Source organism: Eutrigla gurnardus (genome assembly GCF_963514095.1).
Source record: "Eutrigla gurnardus genome assembly, chromosome: 2".
NCBI classification, from domain to species: domain Eukaryota; kingdom Metazoa; phylum Chordata; class Actinopteri; order Perciformes; family Triglidae; genus Eutrigla; species Eutrigla gurnardus.
In genome coordinates, this window is record NC_139916.1 from 9,128,218 (window position 1) to 9,154,706 (window position 26,489).

The following is a 26,489-nucleotide window of genomic DNA, read 5'->3' on the forward strand; positions in this document are numbered from 1 at the left end:
GGAATAAACCAGCTTACCAAATGAATTGAAGAGAAGATCTAATGCTTCACTTCTGTTAAACTTTCTTATGCGATCAGCCATGTTTGTTTATACCGGCAAACATGCCTAAGTCAAAAAGATGACTTGGGCAGATAGTGATTTTGGACTCTAAAAAGTGTTCTGATAGGTTGAGGACATAGCCAATAAGGCAAGGTGATGCAGCAGTGGTAGGAGAGGAAGGTTAGGCAGATATCTCAATTTGGCCAAAAAATGACTTAGGCAATTATGCTATTAGGCTAACGACATGTGCCCATGTAAACAGGACAGAGGGTGGAGTCCATCCTCAGGCCAAGCCTGCATCCACCCAGCTGTCAAACACAGACATTACTACAGTTATACAGATACGATTGTGTCACAAACACACACACACACACACACAATTAGGTCAAACAACGTATTGTATCAGTCGGCCTATAGGCCTAATGCATCTGGCCACTAGTGCACCATTCATTAACTCCCTTCAGCAGTGAAGTATTTTTGATCCTTTCCTTATCCTTTAGGGAAAGTAAGAATAGGCCTATCATAATGCAAATACTTCAAGTCCTCCATTTCGAGCGTTACTAATGTAAAAGTATGATATGATCACCATACCTACCATGTATAAGGTATCAGGAGGGTGAGCAGCGTAGGCCTCATGGCGCAGAAATGCAGGTGTTGCAGCAGAAATAAGAAGGGATCCTGAAGGAATTTTTCAAAATTATGAGAGGTATATACAACTACAATATTAATTAAAGTAGGAACTGTACATTTTCATATATGTTTACATTGTTGGGTAGTTAAGTATATAATAAAGTATCATATTTTGAAGCACAGATGTCAGAAATAACATTAACAATGGCTCTGCCCTGCAACTGAAGCCCTAAATGAATTCAGCCACAATTAATGGAACTATATACAACTGTGCTTTTCTTACTGTAACATGTCAAAATGTCTTAAGCCCTACCTTTAAATAAATGGTAAAATAAATCATTTATTAGATGTATAAAGTATATTTATGTTTAATTTAATTGCTTTCATTAAAAAAATACAATTGGTTCTGTTCCACAAGAAAATATGTCACTTTCTTTCCTTCAGAGGCAAAAGAACACATAAACCAACAGCTGCGAGCGTGCGAGTGCGACATCTAGTGGCTGGATGTTATCAATGTTGTCAAAAGCACCTTTAATAAATAATTAGGCTAATAGATGGTTAAAAGTTTCTCACTAATAAGCCCAGAAGGATGTGATATAAAAGAGCATTTAAACCTGACAACGAAAAGTCGTCTAGCTTCTATAAATCATTAATTAATCCTTATTTAACCAGTAATAACACTATATGGTATACTTTTAAATTAAAAAAAATAAGATAAAAAATAGCTTAAATACCTTGAATGGACTATGAATTCATAATTAAATAAATAATAACAATACATGTCATGTGGAATGAGTTGCTCAGTGTGTTGTCGGTCCTAATTTGCATAACTGCGTTAACATAATGATCATAATCGCTCCTGTTGAAACAGTTAAGTTCAGCTTTACTGACGTTTCCAGAAACCTACTCCGAGTGCGTCTGCTTCAGTTTCTGCAGGATGTGTCACCGCCGCGCGCCGCGCTGATAAAACCGATGACATGCAAAGTCACTTCCTACAGTCAAACCTCCTCCCTGCACCGATCCGCTGCACGCACGAGCGCGCACGAGCACGCACGCACGCGGGCCAATACGACGAGACGACTAGTTCAACTCGTCACCGTCGCCGTTGAAAAGCAGAGCGCGCTGAACGCGCTTTTGAGAGTTTGCAGATCAGTTTCAGATACTGAGCAACAGGAAGCGAGAGGAAGAGCGTCGCTGAAACAAGTGAATCCTGCCGTCCACCGAGAGGTAAAAGCGGCTTTTCTTCCCCCAACTTTGTTCGCTGTTCTTGTTTTAAAATATGAGTTTAAAAAACAACCAGCAGGACTTAATTTGACTAATAACGAGGTACACTTTCCCCTCGCTGACTCTGGAGAGAAAGTCTTATTTCGTGGCTTACAATAGGCATACAAACGCTTATAAAACAATGAAATACACATGTTCTCTTTAGATTCATAATCCGTGTAAATAATTTAGATCCTATTATATAATACATGCTATCTATTCATCAACTTTATTACTGGACCTTCACATCGGCCTTCATTAACATGATGTAATATGTATTTATATCAATTTTAATTTGAATAGATTTGGGTGGACCTGCTGTGTCACCTTACATGTTCATTGTTATTTTCTATAGCTTTAAGTATTTATAGTATACTATCTTTTATGTGCATTTTTCATTTTTTTCATGCACTACTAGAAAGAAGAAATGCCAGCATTATTTAATTAAATTTGACCTGTATTTTTAAGTTAAACTTGATTAATTGCTTGGTGATGTGTTTCCGTGGAAACTATTCATTTCAAAGCAGTAATGGAGTAATTCCTACATGTACAAAACAGTGAGTATTATGAACTTCAACTTCAATGAAACGTATTGTCCCGTCGTTGTGTCTCCGTTGCTTTGACCCAACAGTGCTGTCAGTGAGCAGCGGGGATGGAGAGGCCGTCGTCCACGGTGAGGCGGCGAGCCTGGATCAACAGCAGCCGGCAGCGGCCCACGCTGGAGGAGCAGGACCCAGAGGGGTCGCTGTGCAACCTGCCCTCTGCCTCTATAGCTGACGACGACGTCTTCTCTGATGGTGGGTCCAAACTTGGGAGCGCGTCCAGTGTCTATACTGATGAATTCTGCTTGAGGACGCCTCCTTTAGTGGAAGGAGTCGGAGAGTTTGTGTCCAGCTTATCGTCACTGTTATTTCTGTCATTGCAAATACATAAAAGAAAATGTCCCAACTGAAAAGTGAATAAAAATGGACTTTTAGAAACAGCAAAAGATGCATTCATTCAGCACAATTAGAGGTTCCACTTCTTTATAACAACAATATGCATGTTTGTTTAAAAAACATAAAAAAAAGAAGGCAAACGTGAAATAGAGTAAAAACATAAGAGTTGTTTGTTGAAAGAAAATGACTCATGAAGCGTCAGCGTTGATCATATGTGATTTCCACAGGATGCTTCACAGGAAAGATTGAGAACTGGCTCCTGGGTTGTGGGTGAGTACGCTCGCTTTACTACTTTTTTTTTTTTGTGTTAGATGATGTTTTTTTGGAGCCCTTGAAGGACAAAGTGTCAGTCATTGGAAACTGGTTGAACCAACAGTACAGTAAGTGGAAAGTCTGTGAGGTGAGGCGTTCCAGGAAGACGGCGTGGTAAGGTAGCCGCAGTATTGTTTTGGCCACAATGGCCTTGAGGTATTTTTTTACAGCTCAGTTTGGAAAAAGAAATCCGCTTATTTTAGTTCATTACAACCTCAACGTTTAGTGTGCTGAGATCCGCCACATCAGACGTCTTATAGGGCCATGATGTGATGCAGACATCATTTTACTGTGATAAAAACTGTCAGGATATAGATGCAAACATTTCAACATATCCTCCAAAGGTCCCTGCAGTTTATAGAAAGATTATTATATAACTACAATGACATTTCCTTCTTCCTGTTATGAAAATGACTGTTTAATGTTACATTATGGCAAGATATCAGACGTACAACCATGCAGCGCGCCGGCATCCATTTTAGTGAGGGTTTACTCGTCCCGAGGACTCGACGTGAAAATGGCCAGATGGGTTTGGAGGTGTTGACCTTCGTGCCGCTCAGCGTGAAAACGTTTCTACAGGAGGAAGTTGAGAAGAGGTCGCTGCCGGCTGAGAGCTAATTGGTGCGGCCGTGTCACAAGTGTGCACCGCCGTCATACTCCAGACGCAGCAATCTATGCAAACGCTGTGTTATTATTACTAATTTCACAAGAAGCATGCAAATGACACCGCGCGTGTGTGTGTGTGTGTGTGTGTGTGTGTGTGTGTGTGTGTGTGTGTGTGTGTGTGTGTGTGTGTGTGTGTTCATGCTTTCAATATTTGATCTTACAGTCCGGAGGCCTGCTCAGAGAAGACGGGTCAGCAGAGTTTTGGTGAGAATGAACTTAAACAAAGTCATAAATGTACCAGTTTATCAAATCTGCGATGATCCCCATATTGACTGTTGCATGTGGTAAATGCAAATTGGGCGTCATAGTCAATATTTCAATTTGGATGTAAAATCCTAATCTGTATTGGAAGCTGTCATATAACTACAGTGGAATAAAACGCATTTACATCTGAATTGTTGTGGAGAATAAAGTACTTACTCATCAGTGACACATGTGAGGAAGATCTCAATACGTGAATTTATCTATTTTTCAGAAAATGTCCATCTATATGTGAAATAACTTAAATTACTGACTGTGCGTCTTTTCTTCAGAGTCGGTTCTCAAACCCAGCTATGTTGATGATGAGCTGAGTCTCGGTGCTGATGGTAAGTACACACACACACACGCACACACGCACACACGCACACACACACACACACACACACACACACACACTCACGCACACGCACACACACACACACACACACGCGCACACACACACACACACACACACACACACACACACACACACACGCACACACACGCACGCGCACACACACACACACACACACACACACACACAGGAAAGTGACAATGCAGGAAAGGCCCTTATTGGAAAATGTGTGCATCATGATATGTTTTTTTTGTTCTCTGCTGAAGCTCATGTTTGTTCCGTTTGTAATCGCGTTGAGAGTCTCGCCCTAACAAATGCCCAGTCTTATGCAATCTTAATTGAGAAGGGTGAATTGTTCACTCTCAAAAGTGAACAATTCACAAAATATTTGTGTTTTTTTTATATGAAATGTAACCTCACATAGCAGATCCACACATACTAATGTAGATACTCTACATTAGAAAATAATGAGAATAGTTGTTTTAAGGTTCTGCTATTTTAATGCAACATTTAGAAGTCGGATTAAATCTTACATGATGCATCAATAATGCCTTTAAGTTTAAGACGTGTCTTGTGGTACAAAAACATAACAATATGCAACAAATTGCAAATTAACGGTGAACAGCTGCGCATCGACGTATTACTTTTTTATTCTGACACTCCTTTCCTGTTTCAGCTTCTTTGTTAAACGATGGAGAGATTTCAGATGGGTGAGTAGAAACATAACTCTTATCGCTGCGCTCACAATGAAACAGCAAGAAACCAGGGATCGTGTGCTTTTTTATTCATGAATATTAATTAATGTGAACATATGTTTAACCTCACAAAAACATAATTCATTTAGGAGAGAGATGAGAGAGAGCCCTCTTTGATGTTTCTCACATTTAGACAGATTTAGAGGCATGTGACACACTTCCTGTCCAAAATGCAGGATGACTTGAACTCCCCATATCCTTTACTGACATATTAAGGCGCCGGTTACACCTGTGCTTACCGAGGGTGTCTCTATTGGAGTGATTCAGAGGTTTAGATGAGATCATTTATTACTTGATTAATACTTTTGAATGTACTAAAGAATGGACTGTCATGGTTTTTCTTCTCATGAAGCGTCACACGGCATCCTTCCGTCAAACAAAGACTCACCAGGTCAGTGGACAACTCACAAAATGAACAGAAGAGAGCAAACAGTTGTATTTTCATAGGACTTTTTCTACTTTTTCTATTTTTCTACTGAGGTATTGTGTTATAATTAAGATTATTTGTTGATGGTTTCGTTCTTTCTCACCGTCGTGTTCACAGTACCCCTCGTCAGCAACTACGTCTGCCGTCACTGAGGTTGGGCCAGAGCATGGCCTCCAGCTTCCTCTCCTCCTCCACCTGCACAACCAAATCAAGGTGAAGCTCAACACGTGTTATTCTTTAGGAACTGAAAACTTTGCCCGCTTGACAAGTTGCAGGTTTCCAAATGTTCCTCCTTAACATTACCCTTTTTTCGACCTGTTTACACCTGAATAATATATATTTGTATTCTATTTGATCATTTTATTTCATCCTTTTTTGTTTTTGTATTAATAGTATTACTTTGTGACTATTAATACGTATTACACTTGCTTGAATTGTATCTATAACTGTATTGCTCTTTCCTTTTCTCTCTGACGTGCACACCAGTATATCAGACGTCCTGAGGATGTGTTCGGAGGATGCGGAGGAGACGCTGTACGAGTTGGGATTCGGCTGCGATGAGCCGCAGGTCACCTGTCGTATCCCTCCGCGCTTCTTCACCTTCCCCTCTCTGTCTCAGGGCATCAACTTCCGCCTCTTCCTGGACGCACAGCTCCGGCGGATACGGGAGGAGGACCCCAGCCTCTCTCTTGCTAGTAAGACCGCAGAGTAATTATCTCAATTCATGTTTGATAGTGATATATAAATCTGTAGCAGATGATGTATCTACATTTAATCTAGCTCTTATATTTTCTGCCAGGTCGTTTCAGACAGGTGCAGGTGCTCACAGCGATGGCCAACGCTTTCTACTCCCTCTACTCACACGTGTCCCGCACCCCGCTGCAGAAACTGGCCGCGCCAGAGTTCACCTTCTCCTCGTCTCCCGTTGAGAGGATCGAACGCTTCCGGAGCAGCGTCCGCAGCGAGCCGCGCTCTCCCGTGGAGAGGCTGAAGGACACCGTGTCCAAGATGTGTCTCTACACGGGCTCTCCTCGCGGGTCCGACTCCACCTCTCCGCAGCCCTCGCCCAGAAAGAGGTGCAGCCTCCCCGGCGGAGTGGACATAGTCCTGGAGAAAGTCCAAACTGGGGCGAACAAGAAACTGGATTTGGGGGAATGTGACGGGAGTAATCCAGCTGGGGATGTTAGGCTGGTCACGGGCGGCGATGCATCCTGCGACGATGGGAAAGAGGAGCAACAGGCCGCGGCGGAGGACACGGGCATCCTTGGGATTAGGAATAAGGTCGCTTGTAAGGAGACGCAGGGATGCAGACAGACAGGCAGCGCTGATGAAACCAGCATCAAACCAGCAGACCTTCACAGCTGGACTCACAGTGTAGGAACATCTCTCACGTCGTCGTCGGGAGAAACGGTGGTTGAAACAGATCATCCTCAAAGTGACACGAGGACTGCTGATCTGAAATCAGTCGCCAAGGTTACGTACGATCTAATCTGCCCGCAGATAACGGAGAGCGTACACCAGGCGCCTTTCTGCGCTCAGCGCGTAGACATTTCAAAAACAACCGCTACGCCTACTATCTCCTCCGAGACAGGAAGCACGCGTGCATCATGTCCGGGATCACAAACCGCCATCTCTGAGCCTCACGCCACAGCGCCGGGCGCATCCAGATCACCTCCGCTCCCGGCCCCCGACGGTAGCTACACCCAGTGCTGCATCGCTGTGACTGTCTTGGAGGGGGACAACGTCTCTCCACGCTCCCCCGACACACCAGATTCCAGTCATACTTGTGCTGTCTCACCTGTCCAGGCATGCGAGGAGACATTTAAAGAGGGGAAAATGCACTACCTGAACCCACAGTCGAACCGAAGCCTGGGGCACAACTCCGACAACCTGCAGCAGGTTAACTCCTTCGAGCTGGAGGAGGTAAAGTAGTTCCGTTTGTTTCTTTTTACAGTATTTATATGGAAATAATAATTCAACGATTAGGTTGATTTAGCAGAAAATAGTACAAACATATTCTGGTTGACTCAATTTAATTAAAAGCTCACCCATCAAACCAGGTTAACGTCTGTGATTATAATGATAGGAATTACAAACGTACTTCAAGGGTTCAAGCAGCATGATGAAAGAATACGCCAAGATTCGGGACGTTTGATATTAATATTGTGCAGCTCAAACATCATCATCCTTGTTATTCTAGCAGAATACACTCATTCCTCAGCGGATGGTGTTTGGTTCTGCCTCATTATACATGACTCTTTGTTGTGGTGTTATGGGTAATGATCCAATAAGTTAATTGAGTTGCCTCATGTTGTGTCATCGGTGGGAAAGCACTCTCACCGCGGTGCCTGTTAAAACTCCACGTTTTAATTAAAAGTAGAGATTTATTTTACACAGTTTCTTCCTTCTTGTTGATGCGTTTTATAAAATTAGATGCAAAAATTGCTTGTTTTCATGCTAAACTGTCCACTATTAGAAGGATTTTGGTTCGTCAGGGTAAGCATGTGTGCAAAAACCGGTAAACACAATGTAATTACATCAGGCTAAAGGAAGTTTTAGCAGTATATAATATATTAATATGTCTTTATAGGTGCATAGTGCAGGAGAGGAAGATTTTGGACAATCAGAAACTACCAGAACAGCAGCTTCCTCAGTGTCCAAAAACCATCAATGTAAAGGTATAATGTTGTATATTTTGTTTTATTATATGTGTGAATGACATTTTTTTTTGTGTGAACACAGGTCATACATAGTAGTTACTACTATTACTACTAGAAACTGTGGTACTTCATATTTTATAGAAGTGGTTTCTGACCTAACTAGGGGTGTCACAAAGTTCCACTATTAATGATGACTGATTTTATTTTAAATTAAATTATTAAAATCATACCGTACACACATATCATCACATAAATGATCCAGTGCCTCTTAAATCATGCTTTTGTACAGTTGAGTGTAATTAATTTGCCAAAAAAGAGCCAAAGCTCACAGTAATCAAAGATAAATTTGACTGATAGCATTATTTAATTAACATTTTCTATAAATATTGCGCTGTCCTTATTGTGAGTTCTTTCTTTTGAATTCAGTCATGACACGTGGAACTGAATAGTTCAGACAGATTAATTTAGAAAATGATGTGTGAGCACGTGTGTATTCAGGGCAGACTGCAGCTGGCTGTGTGTGTGTGTGTGTGTGTGTGTGTGTGTGTGTGTGTGTGTGTGTGTGTGTGTGTGTGTGTGTGTGTGTGTAGGTGTTGCCTGACCCAGTTTGTGTCCTCGTGCAGGTGAGGTGGTTCGGGGCGACAGCATGCAGTCAGACAGCAGCGGCTACGCGGACGAAGAAGTCAGCCTCTCGTCAAACACAAAGCAGATGATTGGAAACAAACCACGTTAAAAGGAGTGTTCATTCCCTGTGGTCAGACCGGACACAGAATATTGTTAATATATAATTGTAAAGTAATAGTACAGTAAAGCTGTTTGAGTCTAATACTGCGTGGACCATATTATATTTCAATGCTAATCCAATGGGTTATTTGAGCCACGTTCAAGTTACAACAACAGTTGGCAGTAAAATGTACAAAAACGTTTTATTGGAAACAAAGTCATTTTCAAATGGAGCTCACATCTTAGTTCATCATAATTCTAAAACTGGGCAACATTTTCTACTTCCAAAACAAAATCAGTCTGTCTTCAATGTACGGATGTCAGCGTGGATTCAATGGTGTCAGCAGCTAAAAACCAGTGGGAGGAGCCTCAGCCTGCACTGTGCAAAGGACACGATCTCTTCAAGTAGTTCAAACTGTTTTCAGTACTTATTCCAGTTACTTAAACCAAGACACTACAGGTTGTTGGAGGAAATGATAAACAAAAATAATAATAATAATAATAAAGAAAAGTCACCATTAAACATTTTCAAAAATCATTAAAGGGATCAAAAAAAATCACAGGGGTTTAAATTAGAAGTGAAACAATACCAGACAACCAATGAAACTGGTCGGTCTGTAGGTCTATGATATTGAAACTCAAAAATAATGAGAACAATGTTTTATCAGAAGTAGTAAGTACTACTACTACAGTACTACTCTTTTACTGAAATTGATTTACTCATCATGCAAAGACTTGGCTTGTTTTAAAAGTTGTGATACTTAATTCTTGTTCGCATTTTCACAAGTATATGAGACCAATAAGTAGATTTTAAATGTAATTGTCATATTGTAGAGTGTATTCAAATGATCCTCACGATTAAAAAGACACAGTGTAAGTACTGCCTCTATTACTACTCGGCCAACGACACAAACAAATCACAAGGACAATTCATCAATCAATAACTTATCTGAGTCTATCGATCCTTCCCAGCATTTCAATGGAAGAAAAGCCAAAGAGTAACATAAGAAAGGCTGGATTTCCAAAATCTTAAACCTTGTGACTTCATTATTTTAAACAATGATAATATGGCAAGTTTTCAAAATTCTAATTGTATGGCCAAACATTAACAGCACCACAGAGGCCAACAGTTTCTTAGGGTTCAGACTATTATACAACAAACGAGCCACATTTTTTCATACGAGCTCATCTGAAAACAGGGCAGTCTTTAAAATGATTTTCCTCTGTTATCTTTTTAGCAGAGTCCTTTTCTCTCCATGTTTCGGCACATGGTTGGATTTTCTTTTTTCTTCCGTTCATCCATCGACGATCAGGGATTAAACGAAGCACCAATAATAGGTGATTCCATAGCTCAATATCTATCTATCTACTCTTTTGTCACATCATAATTTATCTGCAGTTATTTGGGAGTTCACTGCAAAAAGCACCATTTATAATAAAGACTTTTGACATTTAGGAAAGTACTGCTGCATATGGATGCTGGGCAAACAAAAAAATGATTTGTGACAAATGCAAAAAATAAGGATAGGGGAACATGAGTTTTTGGGCAACTTAATCTTCAGTGGCGATGATAAGAAATCCATGCGACCATGGGGGGGAAAAATGCTCCGCGGATTAATTTGGGGGACAGAAAAAGTCTCCATTTCCACATTTGAGGTAATTCAGGTCATAAGAACTCATCAGAAAAGTGCCTCCGTCATCCGAAGAAGAATATTGATCCCGGCATCGTGTGGTGGCGAGTTCGAGTCTGTGAGGAGGAAGCTGACATCACTTCCCGCCAGCCATGATTTTGAGGTACTGCAGTGCATTGTGGGCCGCGTTGGCTCGAGCGGCATCGATGCTCGGGGCGAAGCCATGGCACACTGTGATTGGCTGCGTGGACAGCTCCACTAGACACTGGCACAGGCCGCTCAGACTGCGCTCTTCTGAAACAAGAACAATGTTGAGGCTTTTGTTCAGAACGGTTTTTCTAAACAATTTTCAGAAATTAAGTATTTGGCTGCAACTACTGATTATTTTCAAATTTTTATTTACCCATCACATGTTTTCATGCTATAAAACTAAGGAAAAAAACAGGAAATGCTTTGCTACACATAACGTATTAGATAGCACAAGTGTGTTGACCTAAGATTCTGCACAAATAACAAATGAATGCTGATAACATGAGCTTAAAATTCTGCTCCTTCTGTGAAGTCCTCAAATAAGACGGTTCATCAAGCAACTGCAGGCTACTTCCTCTATATCCGGGGATATAAATAGTAACTACGCAGCATTTTTTTTGTGGTCTGCAGCTGTCAATATGTCCCCACAATGTTGTGAAAAACTGATGTGCAGATGATGTAAGGACAAAAAAATGATCTATCACATTCAGAGAGTGAGCTCCACTAATTAATTATATTTACATGCTCGAGAATGTAACTTTTTGTGCATGTAGATGCTCAGTGTTCAACTTGTCTGTGCAGAAGGGAACGCAAGCGTCATTTTTTTCTAAAGCTACCGTGTTTGAATGCAAACTCACCTAGATCCAGGTAGCTAACGTCGAAGCGCTGCTCCGCAGACAGGTCGCCCAGCAGGGAGCAGAAGTTGGAGTCGGTGGGCATGCCCAGGGGGTGACTGCGAAGCTGGAGGATCTTCTCTCCGGCAGAGTTACGCAAAGAGTCCCACGTGCAACTAAAGCCTTTACTTTTACCCGTCTCCGCTCTGTTCCCCATGTGCTGTGAGTGCAGGGAGGTGAAGTTCACAGTTAATGAACATTAGAAACACTTGTGTAAAAAAAGCTGGTAAAAAAGGGGAGATGTAATGTTACTTATTCCATTCTGCATAACAGTTAAAGGACTTTACAATATTAAGCACTATGCATGATTTAAAATGCAGGATCAACTTTGTCAACTGTTGCACAGAGAACGTTTATTCTATTTGTTTGTTTCTCACCATGTTGAACGTGTCTTCTTCCACGTCGGCTTCATTGCTGGTCCTCAGGTCGACTGGGACGTCGTGTATATGTGATAACATCTTAGCTGCTGCGTTTCTCTTGGCGAGCTTCTTGGAGGTTCCGCTTCCTGAAAAGAGCAGAAGATTGAGTGATGCTGCACAAATCATGATCACTGATTGCCGATGATATTAATTCGAGTAAGACTTTGCAAATAAGCATAAGCAGCTGGAGAGTTCACTTGATACCTGCTTTCATTTAGCTAGTTTAATCTATATGTTGCTGTGAATATTGGCATCAATGCTCTTGTAATTCATACTGTATGTTGCGGGTAAAAGGTCAATGAAATCAGAAATTGCTCGGCACAACAGTAATATGAACACAAATCATTTTCTTCACTTTCAGCTGATTTTATCAGCATCACATCATTAGCGCCTGAATGTTTCATCACTGATGACCAACTTCATGATATGTGAACATAAATGAAACTTTACCGATTTCCACAAATCTCTCGACCCTGCAGGTCATGGTGAACTCCTTGCGGTGTGCTGGACCAGACTCCTGGGTGACTGTGTACTCTGGCAAACGCCATCCTTTCTGCACCACCAACTCCTGGCAGAGAAGTACACAGACAAATACTATTAAAAATCTATAAACTATACAGTTAATAACATCAATGACTGTCAATGACAGCATGTCCAAGTAGACAGCCAAACAGCAAAATACGACATGTTGTGTATTCACCTGTAGAGCTCCTACAGGGTTACATTCAGACTGCTGAGAACTGCTGGAGGTCTTCATCTCTGACTGGGAGCTTTACAGAAGGTGACATAGAAGAGGGAGTAATGAAACCACACTCATGTTAGGACATGGATCTCCTAATGTGGCTGTCTATGTATCAAGGTGTACCAATGTAATGAAATTAAAAGGTCTAAATAAAAGCTGACCTGTCTCCATCAGTCGACACGTCCACCCCGATAAACCCGTCTCCCACAACACCGACTCCGACGGGAACTCCGAGCCCTCCCTTGAGCATCTTCAGAGCAGCCTCGGCTGCTTTGTGCTTGGCTGCCTTCTTGCTGGGCCCTTGGCCGGTGCAGCTGATCTCTCCGACGGAGACGCGGAACGTGAAGTTGGGCTGGTGGGCCTGTCCCTCGGCCTTCAGCAGGTCATACACTGGGGTCTTGCCTATCCGCGTTCCATACTCCTGCAGCAGACTGATGGGCGTCTTTCCGGGATTCACAGCCAGCATTTGCTCAATACTGAACAAAAGAAAGGGCCCGACATTATAAAGAACTGTTGGAACCACTTTTCAGCAGTTTACAAAGGGCTTCGTACCTTTCAAGAAACAATTCACAGTTGTTTGTTTGATTCTCGTCCTCGTTTCTATTGAATGCTGTCATTGCTGCACCGAGCTGAAGCTAATCTAACTAGAGATTCCTTCACACAAATTACAAAAGGTTTGGAGATATCCAAGCCACCGCCCCGGCATATAAAAACAAACAACAAACTGCATTAACGGTGCAGTCTATCCAGCTTACCCAAATCTATAAGAATCGCTGTGGAAGAAACAATAAACTACTTCATATTGTGGGAAATCTCAGCAGTTCAGCTCCCAAAACGTACGCCAATAAATGAGAGCTCATTTTAGGTGAAGACACACTAATTATAATATTATAAGCATGGTTATATCATTCATACAGAAATCTTAAGTAGAAATTATGGGGAAATGGTATATATATTGAAGTTTTAGAGAGGTGTTGATGGTATAATATGGTGTTTTCATTTCTTCTGTCAATGAGGGTAGGCAGAAATAACAGAAGCTGCTTTAGTTATAGTTAAGTATATCTAATAAACTGTCATCAGAACAGCCTGCTGCTTAAAAGGTTGTTTATTCCTTATAGGGGGATGTGAAAGACAGCTTGTGTTATAAAAGTGCCATACCAATAAATGTATTAATTGGTATTGTTTATTCTTGTTGGGCTATTAACAGATGATCTGTGGCTCCGGCCACTAAACCAATAGCACAGTGTTTTAATTACCAAAAACCAAACTGGGTAACAGACTGTAGATGAACCGATGACAGCAAACTAAGGTTGGCAACTGGACCTCTTTGAATCCCTCATATGACACCTTAGATCGAAGCTAGCTGAGTAGAGTTCATATTAACAACATGTCGGAGTGTTAGCCTAAATGTCAAGCAGTAGTTTTGTTTGTGGCATTGATTAAAATGAGCTTTTTTTTATCAGCCTGTCAACCTCGCTTTAGCTTTAGCTATGCTAGCTTAGCATCTGTGCATCTTCGCACCTGGAGCACCCGGAGTTTCTCTTCCAGCTTTCCGATGCTGTCTCGTCGTTCATTCCCTATTTCACGCAGACAGAGCCGATCGGTATCGGATGGTTTATCCCCCCACAGAAAAAAACAAGACACTCGTTTTCATTAGACGCTATTTCCCCCCCAGACAGCTGACGAGACAACGACGTGAGAAGAGTAGACGAACCCCCTCCGCTCCCGACACGCAAAACGCAGCGAGCGGGGTCCGGTTTGGAGCACAGATATGACGTAGGACGGAGTCCCGCGAAACTCGAGTTCTCATTGGTCCGCGGAGGCCTCGGGTTGGTTCGTTTTGAACACCGGGAAACGCCGACATGGCTGCTCACCATGCGTGGCTTTAGTGCGGAGTTTTTCTCGTGGAGAGGCTAAAGGTACAAATATCCAGTGTTTCATCACATCAGAAACAGGTGAACAGTCACGATAAACGTTTACAAGCAGGAGGATTCAGTTCGCATTGGTGGGGAAATAAAAAGACATGTTGCATCAAAAATATATTTACAAAAAACATGCAGAGCGTAGAACTACGTAAACGTATACTTCACGTGCCTGGCTAGTAACGTTATAGTGAACGCATGCACGTAAAGGCAGCACCATGAGGGTGGTTTAATGACGCAAGTGCAGGATTTGCTGAATTAAAAGCCAAATAAGTGAGAGTTTTTTTGGTTTGTTTTCTAAGCCGCCGAGCGAGCTGGAATCTTCAAAGCTGCAACTGTCAAGAAAACTACTGCAAAAGTACCAGGAAGTATTGAAGTAAGTAACCAACTGTACCTGAGTAAACGCCGGTTGTTTCTGCCTCGTCCCGTTGCGCGCGCGAGCACGACGTCATCCTGCAGGTTACAAACGGACAAACACTCTCAATTATAGGCTACGGCGACGAAGCGACCATTTCTTGGGCAAGACAACTTTTTCATTGCATCCCGACTCGCGGTGCAATCATTTTGCTGTGACTAAAAGGAACCAGAAGGGGGCGACAGTCAGTCACTGATCTGCCCCATGTGGGAAGCCTCTCTGGCTGGGGGGGCTTTGTGAGTGCACATGGGGCCTCTTGGGTTGCCTGGCACCTGTCAGAGAAACAAAGGAAATCCCACTATAGTTTGGTAGTAGACTGACCACCCTAAGCTTAAATAAAAAAAACACTTAATAGATACAGTACCTTTCAAAACAAAGGTACAAGGTGTTTCACATACTGCAAGACAAAGTGGTTCAACACTGTAAAACAAAATACAACCCAATTAAATAGGAACAAGTAAGAATCTATGCATGGCTTAACCAAGCTTTTTTTCCCTTTGGAGTGTGTGTGTTTATTTATAGTATATATAGAAAAGATTAAGGGCAGTGAACTCTAATTTTAGTGCAGATTCTTTCCTTGGTTTGGACCTCCTTGCTGAATTCCCAGAGGAGTCGTGCGGACCCTAATCCTTTTGTACCCACAAGTTCAGAACCTTCTGCCCAACTAATAAAGCAGCACTTCCATAAAAATATTTCACTGCATTTTCCACCTTTCCATCGCTTCCTTTTATTTCTGCGGCTCGACAATTAATCCCGCGACGGTATGATCGTAAAAAAAAAAAACCAAACCCCCTTGCTGGCCACCGTTGAAATAGAGCTGATGGCTTCATTCGCTGGCATCGGCACGTCAGCGTGTCGTGCCAAGTGCAACACGAACGTGAACCGGCCATGACAATGAGTAAAGCTGTCTCCCGTTTGAACTCCCAAACCTGCAATCAAAGACCCATGATTTATCTGTGACCAGAACATCCCCCATCTGCTCATTTTTCATACTTTCGTCTTGTTCGCCCGGTCGTCATTTGTCGGATGGAAATCCAAATTTATTGACCTATAACGTGATAATGTAAGTGTTTTTTTATTGAGCTTGTGGCTGAATCCCTGACTGAACGCGATCAGAAATGAATACCAATCTCAGTCACAGTACACCCTCCCCAAAACGTATGAACGCGTCCACACACACACATCCACAAGCACACTTTTCCTTTCCCCTGTCTTGGCCTGGCGCATTAGTATGTGTGGTTCTTTGGTTGCCAAAATCATCAGTGGATATCTTCAAGCACGGAGCTGTATGAATGCTCTCTCTCCCTCCTCCTTCCACAATATGATGTGTTTCCTTTTTTGTGTGTGTTTTGATCCTTCTCTTGCAGCCAAGCTGCGCTGTGGTGAGGCGCGGGTTCGAGTGGCGCTCCTGTGTTATTTTTGGCAGCAGCGGTGGTTGGTGGCTGTTGAGGAGAGAGGAGACAGGAGGGGATAGCATAAAGCCCCAAAAACCCGAGGCTGTTTAAGGGATTTTTGTCTGAAGGAATTGCTTTGTAATGATCAGAAGTTGTGGGACCGCGTGTGTGTGTGTGTGTGTGTGTGTGTGTGTGTGCACCAATGCATGGATGCGGCATGCACGTTTGTTCATTTGGCACTTCACAAACACCTCATATACATGTTCTCATTCTCAGACCACACACTCAGGGGCTCAATTGCTTAACATGTGAAATGCTTAGTTTTTTTTTACTAGATTGAACGCCATCCATGTGCGATGGGGGTCGACCAGCGCCATTATTCAAATGTTTGACCTTATTTATTGTCTTCCTGTCACATGGGAACTATTCCTTGTTTGTCAACCACTTTGATACTTCTCTCTCTCTCTCTCCTCTGTGGGAGTCAGGCAACATGCAGTGTCAGACATTCACGCTCCTCCCTCTACGCTTCTGAAAACACCATTTGAAAAAGATTTTCTTCGACTCGATTCTTGGCCGCAGATCAAGAGAACGTTATTACTCGACTTTATTTATTTATATATTGTGGCGGCGATGTGTGTGAACGTATGCGTGCGTGCATGTGTGTGTCTTCGTGTGTGTGTGTGTGTGTGTGCGGGTGAGTGATATGTAATTGTGTATGTATGTGTGTTAACCCACAAAGATATTTCAATTTCTTCAGAATATTAAATAAACATGCAGCAGCAGCAGCAGCAGCAGCAGCAGCAGCAGCTTCAGTGAAGCGCTGCCTGCCAGTGGGTTTTGGGTTGGATGGGTGGCGGTGCTGGTGGTGAAGGGGGAGAGGGGGTTTGTGGCCGTGGCTCTGGGGGGGTGAGGCAGCTCATGGTCAGGGCCCCCGCCGGACACACTGGCGCCTCGCGCTGGAGGACTTCTGAACCACCACACTCCTCCACCAAAACCCTGCCAACCCAGGCTCCCTGTTCCCGCTTCCAACCCAAATCACTCGGTTCTCTTTCTACAATTTAACTCTCTCTCTCTCTCTGTCTGTCTTACTGTCTCTCTCTCTCTCTCTCTCCTCCCTCCTGACTCTTTTTCCTTCCTCAGTTTCCTAATTCAGTTGATCCAAATCCAGATTCATTTTCTATTTGGCCGTGTTCTCTCTCTCCTCACTCACCATTGTACTCTTAGTGGCAGGTCCGTCTAATTGTGTTTTCTCTACCTTTTTTCTCCTGAGTGTTGTGTGTGTGTGTGTGTGTGTTTTTTTTTTTTTTTTACAAATCCACAACTCCTCCTTTCTGCACCGTCTCTCATAAATCCCTTCACTTAAAATGTTCCAAGGAAATATTTAGTGGCTTGAAAAACACAAACAAGACCGGTTTGGTGCTGGATGGCAGGCAGGATACAAATCAAGACCGTAAGCAATTTTCTAAAGGGTCCTTTAGAGATATTTATTTGGGTATTAAGTCATAATTGGCTATCAACCATCTCAAATAGATGTGAGGCTATTCTTCTCAAAAAAAGCCTTCACTCTAGATCCCCTAAGCAACCTTTAAATCTGAAAATGATACATAAAATAAATGATTCCTTACGATTAGTATACTCACATTAATATAACATAATAATAAATGGTTGTGATCACCGATAAAGAGCCAAAGCATGCCCTCTATTCATGCCTTGTGGTTATTAAAAGAAACCTAACTGTACCTACTGCTGCGTATAATTGAATTATGGATGTCAAGCATCCTGAGTGGAGTGGATATGTCTTTACGTGTCACACATGCAATTTTCTTAACTTAATTTTCCCCTGGAAGCAATTTGTCATCCGGAGGCCATTAAATGGGAAGCATATTATCTTTTTAAAGGGGCACAGAGTCACCCACAACCCTCCCACAGTTCCTATAAACAAAATGGCCTCATTTGGTGCCGCATTTGGAGCATCGGGGGCAGCGAGGGGAGGACTCCCTTTAAACTTTAAAGGCACTTCTGGGCTTTGACACTAAAAGGGGCCGTGACATTGTGTGATTAGAGTGGGGGGGGGATATGAAAAAAAAAGCACTCCCGAGTGTGATGATGCAAGCCGCACAGTGAGTAGGGTGGTCTAACCTCCATCACCGACGTAATAACGACCTCGGCGAGCAGAGATGGGAAGCCGCGCTGCAAGATGCAAGATTGTTGCATCAGCTGGACCCGAGACGCGCGTCGCCACAGCATCTTCCTGCGTGTAGAAGAGCACTAAGTGACTGTAACACGGTGCTGTTTCTTCTCCCAACAAATGGAAATGATGACTCACCTGTGATAGGCTGAACTTTTTACCTCTTGCTCTTATCTGTCATGCTTTCCTCTCCAAGCCGTTGTGTTTAGCCTGACCTCTCCTCCTCTCCAGGTCATGTTATGGTTCACTCAGGTCAGCATACCGTTCCCCTTTTCCAAAACCCTTATCTTGTCCTTACTTCTGGTCTGACTGCCGAGCCTCTGGGCATGCTGACATTTATTTTCCCTTTCCCCCTCCCTTCCCCTCCGCTCTGCCCACAGAGTCCCAGTCACACCTGCAGACACCTGTGCTTTTGTCATGCCTCCCAACAACCCTCCCCCCTCCCGCCCGCCCTGCACTCCCATGTGCCTGTGGCTATGTCCCATTGTTGTGTCCCGCTATTCAGTCAGGGCCAGATAATAACAGGAAAAAGAGGATTCATTAGCATTTTCTTCAACACCTCGCAGTGAGCTGTTCTCTCATTGGAAACAGCTGTGACCTCAGTGAGTTAAAGCTCGCTGGTGTAATTCATTAAGCAGCCAGTTTATGTAACTCATCAAGACTTACGGCTAAACTAAACACCGCTCTGAGCGAATGTTTTTAAAATTGCCCCCTTCGTGTTAGCTGGGTCGGAAATGGCCAGTGTGATGGCTTTAACTTGTGTGTCTGGGATCCTCTGGAAGAACCTTTTTTAGATCTATAACAAGTGCCGTGATGTGTCTCTGTGAAGGGAGTACAGGGGCACGAGCCGACAAAAAAAAACATATGGAAGAGATTGTGCAGCGTCTTCTTTTTGCCCCCAATGTGTCACTGCATGTATATTTTTCTTTTTATGACCTTATTTGAAGCAACACTTAATGTTTCCTGGCTTTCTAAATAAAAGAAGTAAAAATAAAGTTAAGGCAACAGTACGCCACCGCCGCTGCTAAGGGAGTGTATTTTTAAAAAAAGGGCAGAAAATACCAGTAGCAGAGGTTTTAAAAGCCACTGACCATCTTCTTAACCCCCCCCTCCTCCTCGCTGGCCCGACACACCCCACCCATATACCCCGTTCTCCCTGTTCGCCTTTTATGTTGTGGACTCGACCGTGCGCCCACTTCAGACCACCGTAAACATGTCGGCCCATGATGACAGAGTCGGCCCCGGGACGTTTTATATAAATTGACCTCAACTACAGCTCATTAGAAGCCCTAAATTGGAACCATGCAGCCTGGGAAGTGTAAATGTTACAACAGGAGAGTCAGAAGCTTCAGGGGGTTCCAGCTGTCCAGGTCTACACTTCTCTGATGATGAAACTCTTTACTTTTTTATATATATATAAAAAAATTATATTGTTCTTTTTTAAACAGTTTTTTAGAACTGGTAAAATCATGTAGTTTAGAAGGATGCTTGGGTTGTGGGATAGGATTTTAATACACCTTAATAAACCATCTCTTTCAACCATCACCTGTTAAGAACTTTTGTTACTATCTGTTGCAGGCTTCATCTTTCCTGAGGCTATCCTTTAATGCAGAGTGGGAAGTCCACCCAGCTCAAGTATTTTAACTAGTCTGCAGTATAACATGAATGACCCGACTGAGCAGAAAGACACACGACTTCCACTTGTTGTGACTTTTGACTTTGTCATCTAGAAAAACTGAGATTTTTAGACTGTAATAAACCTCACTATCAGCTCAGCTTCTCCTCCGCAGTCGTATCTCCACATCACGTCTGTCGTCCTGCATCCTGCCTTAATTGGGGGTCCTTTGTTTCACCGCCTCCCTCAATAAACAATACAACCACAACTCCCATGTCCTAATCCCCTCTTCTCCTCTCTCCCGACTTTGCCGGAGCATCGCTCTAAGTAATTACCCCTCTGGAGCTACAGAGTGGAGTAATTGTCCTGAGTGTAACTACAGTGGCTCTCTGAAAGGGGGTCATTGTGTGGACTTAAGACTTCGCTTGAGTGGACGGCTTTGTTTGCGCTGCGAAAGATAAAGAAAGTATTTGGTGAAGTGGAAATACAGTAAGATGTGAAAAGTACGACAGTGACGGAGGAGAGGAGGGGCAGAGATGTGGGGGAGCTTCATTCTTAAATTCAATGCATTTTAAATCACCTTTAGATATGAATAACACCAGCAGAGATGAGGCTTTTTTGAAATTTCTTTACTTTTGAAAGCACCCAAAAAAATTGTCATGGTTTCACACCACAAATTTTACATGTTTTTTTTTTTTTACCTTTATGAGGTTTAATGCTTCATCACTATATACAGTATCATATACACTCATTTCACAACAAGTCAGCAAACAGTGGTAGTTCAATGAGCAAAATTAAGCTCTTATGTTTCTTTGTACCGATGAGATAGATAGAGATCTTTTTTCATCTTGGAAAGTTACACAAAATATAGAAAATACATAAAAAAAAGTAGAAAAATAACACACCTAACAATATCTATATATTGTTGCAAATATATAGTATGTACACACAAGGAAAAGCCCTTATTAATCATTACTTTGCCAGGTGTGGAAGATTTCACAATTAAAAGATTATATAGAAATAGTTTACACGCACATCTAACTTCAAGATCTATAAATTAATCTTTAAAAACATAGCCCCAAACGCCACGTTATTACGAATAAATAAGAAAAAAAAGTCTTAATTTAATGCATTTTATTTTCTTATTGGCCAACTTTAACCATCTTGCGTTTATTTCAGGCACTATATTTCCTGCAGGGTGCAAGATAATCTCCCATGTGTATAATTTAAGACATAAATTAGATTATTTATGTAAATATGAAATTAAATTAGACATCGTATGAAGCAAACAGCAAACAAAAAAGTGAAATGCAAAAAATCTTTAACACAAAAATGTCTCTGGCAACAAGAAGCAGTAAGTAAGACCGTCCTTTGATTGTTTCAAGAATAATGAATAAGTATCAAAGTACAGCTGTAAATCAGATTTTTCTCCAGGCATGCAATGCTCCATCAACTCTATCATCCTAACCATAAGTCTCCTTCTAAAACGACTTTCCTTTTGCGGCTTCAGAGCTCTTTTCCTTCTGCTTTCGCAGATTAAATTTCCCCAGTGGTTTGTCTCATTTTAAAGGCAGAAAATGTGTGCATGACTGTGTTTACATGCGTGTGTGTGTGTGTGTGTTATATATATATATGCTTGCAATTTTGCTCGTATTATTCCTGCGCTTGTGTATGTTCACATGTGTGTCATATTTGTTTCCATGTACATCATGACTTGGTTTCATAGTTATGTGTGTGGTTTTTTTCTGTCTGCCTGCATACATTTGTGCATTGGTGTTTGTTTGCAGGCTCATATTGGTGTGTGTGGCCCAGAGAAAACGAAGTGATTGCTGCCTGCAAACTCGCTCAAATATCATATCAAGTCTTTGCAAACAACAAAACGTTTTGTATCCTTGTGTGTCTGAAACAAAATACTGTCTTTTCTTTTTATTTAAAAGGTGAATTTTTCCTCACAAACAAACCCACCATGTCTGAAATCGTACTAAGACTTAGTGAAGTCAGATCTCCAACAGTCCGCTGCTGTTCTCCACTCCGTTGGGCGTGCCGGTCTTCTCGTCTCCGTTGGTGATTTGGTCGGCGACGGGATTGGTGGGGACGATGCCGGCGTTGAGATCTGTGGTCTCCTCGCTCCGGGGATCCGTCTCGCCCTCCACGGCTACGGCTTTGCCCTGCATGGCGGAGTCCGCGTGGGTCTTCTGGTGCTTAGAGAGGTGGTCGCTGCGCGTGAAACGCTTGTTGCACAGTAGACAGGTGAACTTCTTCTCGCGCGTGTGGGTGCGCACGTGCCTCTCCAGTTCGTCCGAGCGGGTGAAACGCTTCCCGCAGAACAGCCAGTTGCAGACAAAGGGTCGCTCGCCGGTGTGCCAGCGCAGGTGGGCCTTGAGGTGGGAGGCCTTGCCGTAGACTTTCCCACAGCCCGGGATGTGGCAGCTGTGGACCGGCTTCTTCCTCAGGGATGCGGCCGAGGCCCCCAGCCTCTCCAGCTCCTGGCAGTTGGGGCAGTCACATGACGACCTGGTGGGTGCGCCCCCTCCGCTGTAGCCCGATCCTCTCGCAGGCTTTAGGCCCATGGGACTCTCCATCAGCCCTGCGCTTTGCACAGGCTTGGGCTTGTACATGTCCTGGGGCAGCATGTGCTGAGAGGGCTGGAGGAGGTGTGAGGAGGAGCCCAGTCCCACAGACGGGTACGGGGCCGGGTTGAGTGGCGTAAAGTCGGTGCTGTAACTGGGTAACTGTGGGCTGAGGGAGGCCTGTTGCGCCACAGGCTGCAGGGAGGCCTGGAGACCTCCGTCAGCCTGGGGCTGGCCTGAGGACAGCCAGTTGGAGTTGGGGTGGACATCCCACCAGGAGGACGTGGCGTTAGCCGGAGCAGCAGTGATGCCGGGGTGGATACCGGCTTTATACCAGGAGCCGTAGGGGTGAGTCATATCCAGCGAGGTGTAGACACTGGTGAGGCAGTCGGCCGTGGCGTGGGCCTTGGACACTAAAAGAGACGGGTCCTGGGAGATGGAGGTTTGGAAGGAGTGGGAGAAAGGGTTATATTCTGTAGCGTAGCCTCCAGCGGAAGGAGGGGGGCTTCCAGTGGGGGTGAGCAGCCCGCCACCTCCACCTCCTCCAGCTGTGGCGAAGGAGCCAGTGTAGGAGTCCGCCAGGCCACTTCCGTCTGCGGTCCGCCCGTTCTTCACCGTCTGAAGGTCGGAGGTCATGGTGTAGGGCTTCTTGACTGGAGTAGCGCTGCCGATCTTACCGGGTGTAGCTGAATCCCTGACGGGGCTTGTGCTGCCGAACTTGTTACAGGTAGCGGTTAACATAGCCAGAGGACTGGAGCCATAGCGTGCATCTTCCTGGGGGGGGAGGAGACAAGGGAGAAAATGAGACGGGCCTGTCTGCAGGAAATGGCTGCTTGCTTCTGTCAGTGTCAACTCTAATAAAAAACTCATGTCAGACGACCACCGCTGGCTTTTTCCTGCTCTCTCTCCGCTTTCAAAGCGGTCGGGGCAACTTTTTCGAGCGGCGAATGTTTGCGCTCGCGGAGGTTCTGCTCCGCTCAGCAACGTGAGGAATTCCCTCAGTCTTTTGTTTCACTTAAACCACAAGCTATTCTTAATTCTGCATGCGTGTTTGCTTTAAACCTTTTCCACCTGTCTTCGCGGTCTCCAACATACATAAACAGTCACTGTAAGTCAACTGTAACTGTGTGTCATTCATAGCAAACATCTCCTCTCGCTGGTCATCGCCATGGCGTGGAGGAGTTTAGACGAGGCCACGGTACGTCTGATTTTCGTACAGATTTTGTACCATTGGGTCCGTTTTCTTCATATATTTCGTGTAAACATTCAGAATCTTCATTCGCCCCTTTTAGGAAACATTTTCCACTTTTCACTACTAAAGGAATTTCACTCAAAACAACTTTTTTAAATGTTTCCCTTTTCCACGGGCAGGTAACTAAACACCGTAGCACAACATGTCAGAGGTGGTGTGTCTCTCTGTGCTACCTCACTGTACACGTGGATATAACTGATGAAAAATCACTATTTTAGTCCTATCACATGGTTTTGTACTTTAAATAGCATGTTCCCTGCTTTGGTGTAAATATAAGACTGCTGTGATACTTCTATAGGGAATAAATATGTTCTGAAGTTGTCCTTTTTTAGTCCGGGTGCACTGCATCACCTTTTAATCCTATTTGTGTAGAGAGTGTAGAATATTATCACACCTTTAAGTCGAGGTGATTAGTGGTCATCTCCTAACTGCCCCGGGGTCAGCCCAGCCTTTCAGGTTAAACGCGTTTCATTACATACTTTCAGGTCTTTTACTGCTCCTGCGATCCCTGCTGTGCTCCAGCCACTGACATCTGACCCGCTCGTGGCCACGTGAGAAAACTCCTTATTAAATTATCTTTATTGTATATAGGATGAATGGTTTATGCCCGAATGTAAATCCAAGGCTAATTCTAAGAAGAACGGAGGTTAAAAGTTGTAAAAGTTTTGTGGTTCTGAGCCAAATTGTCAGCAGCTCACCCTTAAATTGCTTTCAACCACCTACGATTAAGACTTTTTATAAACACACATTAAAGTTGTCATCATCCTGTTGTGTCATAGATTCATCACCAGTCGTATATAATTCTTCAGCCTACGAACCAAACTGTGCTGTAGGTTTCCCCACTTCCACTTACAACGTAATGACTTGATTATAAACTTTCAACAGCGTTCACATCCTAAAAGTTGAGCTTGTGTTAAAGGCAAAAAAAGAAGAAGAAAAAAGTCTACTTACAATTACATTCCCTACCTCCAGAATAGATGCGGCCATCCCTGAGAAACAAAATCCTAAGGAAGCTGAGGGGGAGCGGGAGAAGCGCAGCTCGGAGTCCCGGGACAGTTTGGAAGAAGTTGGGCACTCACGCGGGGAAGTGTTTTGAGGCACGGAGAGCCCGCCCCCTAATTACAGGCTCCGGGCTCTTTGAAGACTCGCTGAGAGGCAACACAAACCCCGGAGATGGAGGAAGCTGCAAGTAGATTGGTGGATAGAAAGAGGACATCCCACCTCCCCAAACGGAGAGTGTCGAATCATTTTCAAGATAAATGCATGAATGGGTTACTCATCAATCACCATGTGGACATTATTTCAGTTTTGCTGGCATTATTTTTTCCACTGGGATAAGTCCAGTGGAGTCTGAGGGGGAAAAAAGCAGAGTTTAACATCATCTCATAGAGAAGCATCTTGCCGGATGACAGATTTAGACGTGCTGTAAAGTGTATTCAGACTGTTAGAAACATTACTATAGGAGAACCGTAAATAAGACGTGAAAACCCGACTGAAGCTCCCACTGGTTTTCCTCCTGAGAGAGGAAGAATAACAAAAGAACAAGTAGCCTTGGCCTGCCTGCCCCACATAAATAAAAAAATTAAGCTGACCAAGTCTGTGGTTTCCATCCGAGATTTTATTATTCTGGTTTCAACCCTCCCTCTGTTTCCAATATTCTTAAACGCAGTTAACTGCCGTTTGAGACGTTAACTGTGATGGTTAAAGAGACTGAACTACAGAGACAAGCGAAGCAGGAAAGGATCATGTCATTAAATAAAATAAAGAAGAGATTATCACATCAAATAAAATGAATTCAAACGGCAAATTCACAAGTGGGGGGGAAAAGACCGGCAAGGGTTGTTTCCTCGAGTGAGACAATGAGTAAGACGTTTGATGAAAACAAAGCTGACAACTTTTGAAAATGTCAAAAAGTTAATTGTGCAAATAACTTTCTGTCATTGATTTTCTAGTATAGTAAAGAAATCCTTCACAGGAAATGGCCTTATTTTGGTAACTTGCTTAAAATACATTTTGTCTGAAAACTAAACGTATGCTAAGAGCAGTGGTTGGCTTTTCCTGATACACTAAATGTTAACCATTTTTAAAATGATGACAAGAATAACAATTCCATACTGATTCATTATGCATTTTTAGGTTTGTCTAAAAGGATTATCTTTTTTCTTTTTTGTTTTAGACACAAAAAATTACACAAACCCACCAAACTCTTTTTTTAATGGTCTGACTCGTATTTTTATTGCATAAATTTACATATATCAAATATTCACAGGCAGTGGAAACAAGCAAGCATATCTGAGAAAATCTAGTCATAAATTGCATTAATTTGAAACACCTTTATTGATATACAGTGTTACATCGGTGTCACAAAGAGTACATGAAGGAGAAAAAAAGCATAATTTATTTAAAAAAT

General features: G+C 43.1%; 3 protein-coding genes across 5 annotated transcripts; 1 reads left to right on the forward strand and 2 right to left on the reverse strand.

Annotated features, from left to right (window-relative positions):
* The first annotated feature begins 1,758 nt into the window (after positions 1–1,758).
* On the forward strand, positions 1,759–9,111 carry tespa1 (thymocyte expressed, positive selection associated 1). Of its 2 annotated transcripts, none has more exons than XM_084034942.1 (12): positions 1,759–1,896; positions 2,564–2,729; positions 3,098–3,140; positions 4,012–4,052; positions 4,382–4,435; positions 5,120–5,153; positions 5,551–5,589; positions 5,743–5,838; positions 6,112–6,320; positions 6,425–7,548; positions 8,216–8,303; positions 8,909–9,111. In XM_084034942.1, the coding sequence occupies exons 2-12, from the start codon at positions 2,585–2,587 to the stop codon at positions 9,016–9,018; spliced, it is 1,983 nt and encodes a 660-aa protein (XP_083891068.1). In that variant the 5' UTR covers positions 1,759–1,896; positions 2,564–2,584; the 3' UTR covers positions 9,019–9,111. The 2 variants fall into 2 exon arrangements, with proteins under 2 accessions (XP_083891068.1, XP_083891069.1); XM_084034943.1 differs by having other exon boundaries at positions 1,783–1,898; positions 2,584–2,729.
* Positions 9,112–9,192: 81 nt separating this feature from the next.
* Positions 9,193–15,190, reverse strand: tarbp2 (TAR (HIV) RNA binding protein 2). Of its 2 annotated transcripts, none has more exons than XM_084034963.1 (7): positions 15,040–15,190; positions 12,885–13,199; positions 12,682–12,751; positions 12,432–12,549; positions 11,940–12,067; positions 11,527–11,722; positions 9,193–10,933 (listed from the first exon to the last, which is right to left on the reverse strand). In XM_084034963.1, the coding sequence occupies exons 2-7, from the start codon at positions 13,187–13,189 to the stop codon at positions 10,776–10,778; spliced, it is 975 nt and encodes a 324-aa protein (XP_083891089.1). In that variant the 5' UTR covers positions 13,190–13,199; positions 15,040–15,190; the 3' UTR covers positions 9,193–10,775. The 2 variants fall into 2 exon arrangements, with proteins under 2 accessions (XP_083891089.1, XP_083891088.1); XM_084034962.1 differs by lacking the exon at positions 15,040–15,190 and adding an exon at positions 14,245–14,444.
* A 5,620-nt stretch (positions 15,191–20,810) lies between these two features.
* On the reverse strand, positions 20,811–25,127 carry sp7 (Sp7 transcription factor). The gene is made up of 2 exons (XM_084021585.1): positions 25,031–25,127; positions 20,811–23,601 (listed from the first exon to the last, which is right to left on the reverse strand). Exons 1-2 carry the CDS (start codon positions 25,064–25,066, stop codon positions 22,255–22,257), a joined length of 1,383 nt encoding a protein of 460 aa, XP_083877711.1. The 5' UTR covers positions 25,067–25,127; the 3' UTR covers positions 20,811–22,254.
* Between the last annotated feature and the right edge of the window lie 1,362 nt (positions 25,128–26,489).

What these genes read in the sequence shown, in the direction of transcription:
- tarbp2 (XM_084034962.1), bottom strand. Translation starts at nt 14,297, where the DNA reads ATGAACGACGAGACAGCATCGGAAAGCTGGAAGAGAAACTCCGGGTGC. An exon ending in GTGTCGACTGATGGAGACAG is followed by an intron (nt 12,752 to 12,884) that starts GTCAGCTTTTAT and finishes CCTTCTGTAAAG; the next exon opens with CTCCCAGTCAGAGATGAAGA. An exon ending in AAGAAGACACGTTCAACATG is followed by an intron (nt 11,723 to 11,939) that starts GTGAGAAACAAA and finishes CTGCACTCACAG; the next exon opens with CACATGGGGAACAGAGCGGA.
- tespa1 (XM_084034942.1), top strand. Translation starts at nt 2,585, where the DNA reads ATGGAGAGGCCGTCGTCCACGGTGAGGCGGCGAGCCTGGATCAACAGC. An exon ending in CGACGACGTCTTCTCTGATG is followed by an intron (nt 2,730 to 3,097) that starts GTGGGTCCAAAC and finishes TGATTTCCACAG; the next exon opens with GATGCTTCACAGGAAAGATT. An exon ending in GTCAAACAAAGACTCACCAG is followed by an intron (nt 5,590 to 5,742) that starts GTCAGTGGACAA and finishes TCGTGTTCACAG; the next exon opens with TACCCCTCGTCAGCAACTAC.
- sp7 (XM_084021585.1), bottom strand. Translation starts at nt 25,066, where the DNA reads ATGGCCGCATCTATTCTGGAGGTAGGGAATGTAATT. An exon ending in TGGAGGTAGGGAATGTAATT is followed by an intron (nt 23,602 to 25,030) that starts GTAAGTAGACTT and finishes CTCCCCCCCCAG; the next exon opens with GAAGATGCACGCTATGGCTC.